Source organism: Lupinus angustifolius, chromosome LG17, assembly GCF_001865875.1.
Source record: "Lupinus angustifolius cultivar Tanjil chromosome LG17, LupAngTanjil_v1.0, whole genome shotgun sequence".
Classification (NCBI taxonomy): domain Eukaryota; kingdom Viridiplantae; phylum Streptophyta; class Magnoliopsida; order Fabales; family Fabaceae; genus Lupinus; species Lupinus angustifolius.
The window spans coordinates 12,090,807-12,099,649 of NC_032025.1; the positions used below are offsets into that span (position 1 = coordinate 12,090,807).

The 8,843-nt window shown below is 36.5% G+C and overlaps 1 protein-coding gene across 1 annotated transcript in view; it reads right to left on the reverse strand.

Annotated features, from left to right (window-relative positions):
* LOC109330886 overlaps window positions 2,769–8,843 on the reverse strand; it is a 7,470-nt gene continuing 1,395 nt past the window's right edge. The window contains exons 2-6 of the mRNA XM_019565156.1: window positions 4,088–4,271; window positions 3,711–3,984; window positions 3,435–3,448; window positions 3,049–3,338; window positions 2,769–2,945 (exon numbers count right to left, since the gene is read on the reverse strand). Coding sequence (XP_019420701.1) covers window positions 2,769–2,945; window positions 3,049–3,338; window positions 3,435–3,448; window positions 3,711–3,984; window positions 4,088–4,271 — 939 coding nt within the window. The remainder of the gene's footprint in view (window positions 2,946–3,048; window positions 3,339–3,434; window positions 3,449–3,710; window positions 3,985–4,087; window positions 4,272–8,843) is intronic.

The following is an 8,843-nucleotide window of genomic DNA, read 5'->3' on the forward strand; positions in this document are numbered from 1 at the left end:
GGCTTTTTCTAGAATAGGGCTTCGGTGCAAAAAGCGGTAATTGGTAACTGCGACATCTATTCAACCCCCCTTCTAGGTGTGTTATGTCCACTGATACCTAACAAGTAATATCAGAGCTAGTACAACATGCTAGCTCAACCGTATACACGTGATCCTTAAGGGAAAACAAATGGGTTCCACCAACCCTTTTGGCAGTGATGGCACAGACATTAACCGCCCTCTTGTATTCAGTGGCAACGGATACGCCTACTGGAAAGTCCAGATGAAGATATTAATTGAAGCCATTGACTCAGATATTTTGGAATCCGTAGTCAATGGGCCTTTCGTCCCAATGCATTTAGTGAATGATGAACCGAAAGAAAAGCCTAAGAGTCTATGGACTGATGATGAACGTAAAAATGTTCAATACAACCTACATGCTAAAAACATAGTCACATCGGCCCTATCATATGATGAATTCTTTCGGGTTTCGCAGTGTCAAAGTGCCAAAGAAATGTGGGACACCTTACAAGTGACTCACGAAGGCACTAGCGAAGTCAAGCAGGCTAGGATGAATGCCCTGACACATGAGTACGAGCTTTTTCATATGTTGCCAAGTGAATCTATCGGCGACATGCAAAAGCAATTCACACACATAGTAAACCATTTAGTTGCTCTAGATAACCTTTTTACCAAAGGAGAACTAACTAATAAATTTTTGCATTGTCTTGACAGGAGATGGCAACCTAAAGTAACAAATATCATGGAATCCAAAGATCTCGACTCCATTCCTTTGGCAACATTGTTTGGAAAGCTTCAAGAGCACCAGATGGAACTTGGACGCTTGATGATGCATGAGGAATCAAACCACAAAAAGAAAGGCATATCTCTTAAAGCAACAACATCTCAACCTATTGAAGAGAAAGAAGATGTTGAGTCTGATTCAGACATTGATGATGAAACATCAAGAATTCATTGGATGCTGTTGAGGTTTACAAGTCTTGCTTGAGAGGTCCTCATCTGTATATCCAAGGAGAATTAACAAAAGTTGGGTCATTATCTGTAGAAAATAGACTATTGCACAATCTGATAGCGTACATCTTAGTTTAGAGAAATACAAATCATGCACAACCCACTGTGAATGATTTAAGGTTTATGTATGCTGTTAAGGAAAATGTTATGATTAATTGACCTGAGGAGATTCTGAATGTCATGTATAGTGTGTCGACATCACAATCCAAGCTGCTTCCCGATAGTATATTCATTTCAAGGATAATCGATTATCTGCATATTGATGTGTCTTATACCATCATCATGGAGTCTTCCGATATAGATCACCTGGTTGGTGAAAGTTTGATCCACAAGATGGGTATTTAAAAGTATGGAAATACTTGATAATACCAAGAGGATTACAACAGTACTATAGATTTGGACTTATCTGGAGATGAGGATCAGGCAAGAACAAATGAACATAATGCAGGAACTCAGGGGGAGTCGTTTGGAACAGCACCGTAGGTACCGCTCTTTGGATTAGCTCAGTTGGATGCAATGGAGCAATGGTTGAATAATATAATGGATCTACATTTTCAGTCCTTAAAGGACTCTTGTCATACAGACTTGGAGTAATTTGAGGAACCTCAGGTCGCTTACATTGATAACCACTATTGGTCTATGAGGAGCTTTGTTCAAAACACTGTTGAAGCATAGAATGATAGGTTTTGTGCAGAATTTGAGAAGCTGAAAGTCCTCATTCAAGGAGATAGTAGTCTGACAGTTCCTGATGATAGAGACCTTCCTCCGCATCCTTAGATTAGAAGACCTTAGACCCTAGGTTGCCTTTGGTTTAGTTCTTCTATTGGCTAATTTTCGTGTATTTTGGTGTTTTGTACTCTTGGGACATATTTCTCTTTGCTTTTGTTTGGGTTGTAATAGTTTCTATCTACTTTTTTTGAACCTTTATCACTTGGTATTCATGAGAGTGCACTTTAATCGTTACTGGTTTTGCATTATATAGCTTATATCATAAGCATATCTATGTCATATATAGTATGAATTATGCTTAACGATACTTGACCATGATTGGTTATCTGCATCTATTTTGTTTGATTGAGCCTACTGTATACATGTTGTCATAATAAGGCTTGATCATTCTATGCTCAATTGGTCATTGTATAACCTTTCATGCTATTAAACTTGTTCATTTACTGTATTCTATCAATTTAATCGATTAACCTATGCTCTTAATCGATTAAATGCCTGTAAATATGTGCACTTGTTCAAGCTTCCTTCAACTGGTTAATTAATTGAATCCCCAAATTTAATTGATTGATTACAATTTTGATTTCATTATATAACTCTTATTACTTTTGACTAGATTAATTCGTTTATCTTTTTGATAATGTCAAATGGGGGAGAAATGTTGCTTTGTTGTTTGATGTGAATTTGCAGGTTGTAAATAATATTCAGTTTCTGTTGTCCAGCTATGGTGAGAGCATCAACAAGTGGTAGGTGACTTAGGACATGCATGAGCTTGATGTGGCCATTAGCACACTGCTCCCTAACAGTGTGACAATCAAGCTAATATGCTTGGTTCTTTCATGGAAACCATGGTTAGAAGCAATGTGTATAGCAGATTGATTATCACAATAAAGTAAAACATGTTTGGAAAAAGAGTATTGTTAATATTCTAATAGATGTGTGAGCCAAGTTATTTCACAAGTAGTGAGAGCCATAACTCTATATTCAGCTTCACATGAACTTCTAGAAACAGTCTTTTGTTTCTTAGATTTCTAAGAAACTAAAGCATTACCAAGATATATACAATAACCTGAGATTGATCTCCTTGTATCAGGGCATGAAGCCCAATTGTTGTCATTGTATGCCTTTAACTGGACACTAGAACTCCTTGGAAACAATAAGCCCAGTGCAGGGGACCCTTTGATGTACCTGAGAATTTTAATAGCAGCCTTATAATGCAAATTAGTAGGTAAAGCCATAAATTGAGTCAATTGATGAACAAAAAAAAGTAAGGTCAAGCCTGGTATTGGTGAGATATATTAGCCTACCAACCAGTCTCCTATAAGTAGGAATATTAGGATAAGTTCCACTGTCATCTTGGTAGAGATGAGATCCTTGGATCATAGGAGTAGAAGTAGGTTTGCAGCCTATCATGCCAGTGTCAGATAGGATTTCTAAGGCATATCTTCTTTGGTTCAAAGAGATGCCTGAGTGGTTTCTAGCAATCTCTAATCCAAGGAAGAACTTACGGTTCCCCAAGTCCTTAATTTTAAAGGCAGTATCAAGGAGGGTTTTAAGTTGATTAATTTCATGGAAGTTATTCCCTGATAAAATTATGTCATCTATATACACAAGAATGATGGTCATTTAACAGAGAGTGATCACCTTTGCATTTAGTGTAGCCATGTTTGATAAGGAAGGTGGATAGCTTGGCAAACCACTGTCTGCTAGCCTGCATAAGACCATATAGTGATTTTTCAAACTTACAAACTTGGTCAGGATTGGTTATGTGTAAGCCAGGTGGGGGAATCATATATAATTTTTCATTTAGTTCCCCATGCAAGAAAGCATCATTCACATCCAATTGTTTAAGGTGCCAATTATGTATGGATGCTAATGCAAGGAGTAATCTTACAGTGCTTATTTTAGCTACATGGGAGAAAGTGTCCATGTAATCAATACCTTATGTTTGGGTATATCCTTTAGCAACTTGCCTTGCCTTGTATCTCTCAACATTTCCATCAGATCTATACTTAATCTTAAAAACCCTTTTACATCCTATGGCCTTTTTATTATGAAGTAGAGAGGTAATAATCCAAGTTTTATTGGATTCTAAGGCCTGTAGTTCTTTGTGAATGGCTTCCTGCCATTTAGGATCTTTAATTGCTTGAGCATAAGTCCTAGGTTCCTTTTGAGTACTAACAGAAATTATGCTAGTTTTATGAGATGAGGCTAAACTTTCATTAGATGGGAAGAAGCTAAAGGGTACTGGAAGATGTTGAAAGTTGATCATTATGTATAAGGGCACAATGGTAGTCTTGTAAGTAGGAAGGAGGTCTAGAAATTCTATTGCTTTTCCTTGTGTCCATGCCTTCTGAACTAGAGGGTTGACCAGGGGAGGAAATGTGTTCACTAGGAGCATGCATGTTACTTTCCTGATTAGTAGGGTGTTCGTATGTCCGAGAGTAGGTAGAGAGCAGATCATCATAAGTGATTGCACATTCATGAGCATTGTTATCAGGTAAAGATATGTCATAATTTGGTTCATTCTTAGGCTTATAAGGAAATATAGTTTCATGAAAAATAACATTTCTACTAAAGTCTAGGGCCCTAGTGGAAAGATTAACGACAATGTATCCTTCCACTCCCTCTTTATAACCCAAGAAGAGGCATTTCACAACTCTAGGGTCAAACTTATCTCAAGAATGCTTTAAAATGCCAACATAACATAAAGAGCCAAAGACTTTAAGTTCTTGTAAATCAGGTTGTCTCTTATAAAGATTCTCATAAGGAGACTTATTATGTAAAATAGGTGTAGGTAAAATGTTAATCACATAGACAACATGCTTAATAGCATAGGGCCAATAATCCTTAGGTAGTTAGCTTTGTATCAAAAGAGCTCTTGCTACATTCAACACATGTTGGTGTTTCCTTTCAACCACACCATTTTATTGAGGTGTGTAGGTACAACTGGTTTGATGTAGTAAGCCTTTTGATGAATAAAAGGACTTCATAAAAAATTCTACACCATTGTCACTCCTAATGATTTTTATTCTAGTGGCAAATTGAGTTTCAATCAAAGTAACAAAGTTTTGAATAAGTTATGAAGTTTCAGCCTTGTGTTTCATAAGAAAAATCCAGGTAAATTTGGTGCAATCATCAACAATAGTAAAAAAATATCTATGTCCATGTATAGATGTTATAAAGAAAGGACCCCATATGTCAACATGTATAAGATAAAAACTTTGTAAACTATGACTTTTGCTAATATGAAAGGGTCTTTTCTATTTTGGTTGGTGACAAACATCACAAACTTGAGTTTTATTAACATTGATAAAGGGGAATTTGTTCACGATTACATTCATATTATTGTAAGAAGTATGACCTAGTCTATAGTGCCATAAATCAGGGATGGAAATGTTAGTATCATCAATACACATAAAATTGACTTTGTGATAGAATTTAGCAGCTTTTAGCATATAGAGTCCAATCGTCTCCAAAGTAGTCTTGTCCTGAATTTTAAAGTAGGACTCATCAAAGGAAATGGAGCATCGTATAGAAGAGACTAATCTAGGAATAGAAAGCAAATTGTATGAAAAGGAAGGAAAGTATAAAACATCATGCAAGATCAGATTTTGTAGGATTGGGACAGTGCTTGATATTTTGGCAACAATTTGATTGCCATTAGGTAATCTCACCGTAATTGGTTTAATACTGTGATGAACAGAGAACATGGACATGAAAGTGCAAAGTGTCAAGATATCACTATTAGATTGCCTATGTTTTGATGAAGACAAGGATTTAGTGAAAGCTTGAAGATAACTCAACAAATCAACATGCCAAGGACTCAAGAGCTTCATGTCTAGACTAGAGTCATCATTAGTAGTCTTAGATATGTGTCTTAGTTATTCAGTCTAGGTTAGGTAAACCTAGATGCAAATCTCACAAGTCCTAACAAAAATCATATCATTTACATGAGACATGCCATCTAGATTATTATATGTTCATGCATTAATCATACATGTTATTTGTGCATCTTAGGCATAACATAATGGTAAAAAAATGTATAGTTGATAAGCATAACATATAGGTAGTTTACCATTTAATCTCTTAGTTGAAAAATATGATAGTTAATCGATTAAGCAAGGCGTTAATCGATTAACGTGAAATCAGTTTTAACAGATAACTTAAAAACAAAATTCAGTTATTCTCAACAACCCGTTAATCGATTAAAAGGGCACTTAATTGATTAATTGGGCATCTAACAAATTTTCTATATAAACTGTGTTTTTACACCATGCTTCATACATACATTCATTCATTCATTTTTAGAATTACTAAGTTTGATATTTTTCGTGCTCATTGTGGGTCATATAGACAAAGATAAATGCATGTGAGAAAATGAATGATAGTATCACACTTAGGATTTAAAATGTCATCCAATTGCATGTGATTAAATGTGTTCATCATTCTATCTTTTCTTGCAAGATTCCTGCATTTCTTTTAGAGATTTCGTAGGGTAGAAATTACATGTTTCTACATAATTCTAAACTCATACATATTCTTGTTAATTTGTGAGATTTGTATAGGGTTTATAGTTGGATTTTAATTGTAATATTTGAGCCATATTGTGCTTTATAATACTCTATTTTTGTGATAAGGAAAGTTGTTTCTTTGTGTCTTATCACCAAAGAGATTCAGTGAGTTTTCACCAAGACTTTGAAGTCTTGAGTTTAGAACATATTCTTGGCTGGGGCTAGATTGTAAGAAATGTTTTCTTAGGCGATTAGAGTTGCCAAACCAAGGTATGGGTTCTAGGAATTCAAGAAGGGAGCATCTAAGGTCTTATATTGGAAGTGTGTATGTAATATACATTCGTTTCAATATTAGTGAAGAAAATCTCCCAAGATTAGAGGAGGAGGACTAGATGTAGTTTTGTAGTGGACCGCAAAACGAACCAGGATAAAATTCCTTGTTGCAGGCTTTTTCTATCCCTAATCTCTTTAATTTTCAAGTTGTTTAATTGCCTATTTTAGCTGATATTTTGAATACTGTAATTCTGCCGTATGGATATTAATTTTGTTTAAATATGTTTCCTGTATTGTGCAATTTAATCGATTAAGTCAATGGGTTAATCGATTAACTAGGCTTTTTCCAGAATAGGGCTTTGGTGCGAAAATCGGTATTTGGGAACCGCGACACATATTCAATCCCCCCCTTCTAGGTGTGTTCTTTCCACTGATACCTAACAAGTGGTATCAGAGTAAGTATAACGTGCTAGCTCAACCACATATGCATGATCCTTAAGGGAAAACAAATGGGTTCCACCAACCCCTTTGGCAGTGATGGCGCATCCATTAACCGCCCTCCCGTATTCAGTGGCGAAGGATATGCCTAGTGGAAAGCCCGCATGAAAAGATTCATAGAAGCCATTGACTCGGATATTTGGGAATCTGTAGTCAATGAGCCTTTCGTTCCACAACATTTAGTGGACAATGAACCGAAAGAAAAACCAAAAAGTCTATGGACCAGTTGATGTGAACCTCTTGGATAAAAGGCTCTTGAAACGATCTATCTTGGTTGGTGTATGGACTAAGCTCACGGTTGAGTAGAGTTCTTGAGCTTAAGCATCGGAAATGTATTGAAATTGTATAAAACAAGATGGAAAATATTTGAGGTGAAGGCGCCACAACACTTGAGGTGTTGATAATCCAAAGTGATGCTCGCCACAAGAACTTGGTTCTTGATAAGAAATTCTAATCTTGGTTCAGCCAAGAAGGTTTGGAGAATACTCTTACAAGGATATAATCCTTTTTCATTCACAAAGGAATTCAATTTACTTTCAACTCAATTTGTTTATTTCATAGCAAGAAGCCTTACATTTATAGGCAAGCCTCTAAGGCTCCCACAGTTTGTAGCTAAGACTTATGCTTAGTAATTTTACATTGGATGCTCTAAAACCAAATGAATCTACTCCTAAATTATACTATATTCGAGTAGTAAAGAAAAGAGCACATGTGTTTTGTGTGCTTTATTACAATTGAAAACAAACTTAATGACTTGGCCTAAGGTGCTTGATTGCCACAGTTGGAAAGTGATGAGCATGGGATTCCTTTTCCCGTTGAGTGCACGGCTCAACCATTAAGTGATATGATCAATGAGATTGGAAGACTCCTTAATGCTCACGGCTAAGCTTTGATGAGCTCCATTGGATTCTTCTAATTTGGCACATGGAAATTGTTGGAATTAAGCCTTCTTAATGCTCCTCGGGTACACTTGGACTTTGCATAGGATTCCTTTGCTAAGGAATGAATTTCCCACGGCTAAGTGTTGATTAAGGATGCACTAAATAACATAGAATGTCGTTGGTGCAAGATGGTAGGCTGCCAACGGCTAGGACATGTGCATAATGCACCATTAAGGTCTCAAACGGCCATATGCAAATTCCACGCAAGCAACTTTGCTCCAATAGCTTTGAAATTAACTTAGGATTCCTCTGGATGAAATGTGCCTAGGTGGATTTAGCTCCAACGGTCCAGACATGATGTTTAAGCCTCATAAATGCCCCATTAAGCTCCTCCACGGTCATATTGTGATTCACTTCGAGCAATCTCCCTCGAACAAAACAGCTACAATAGTCTTTATTTACCTGCCAAATAATATTAGACAAAGTTAGAATGAGTTTGGTTCACGAAAATTATAAGTTGGTCAAATCATTAAAGTGTCGGTTACACTTTTAAGCTTGACTTAATCATCCACGAGTCATTTTTCATTATGGTCAATTTTTATGGGCAAATTTATGACAAACATACTTTAGTTAAATAAACTAAGTGTTGGACAAAAGTTAGCCCACACATTTATTATAAAAATTAAATTTGCTTAATACTAATTAAATTGGCTAGGCTTGACTCGGTCAGGCTACGCCTAGTGCCTCATGCGGCACACTAGGCGCATGCGCCGCAGTCAGATTTCCTGGTCAGGCCAGTTTGGCTCAGTGCCTGTTGCAACGCTGGGTGTACCAAAATCCCCAACTCAGTCAGAGTTGTCTCGGTCAGGAATTGAGCCTGATGCGTCTGGCTCCAAGTCAGGGCCATTTTTAGCGCCTTTGTATGTGATAATTGTGAGAA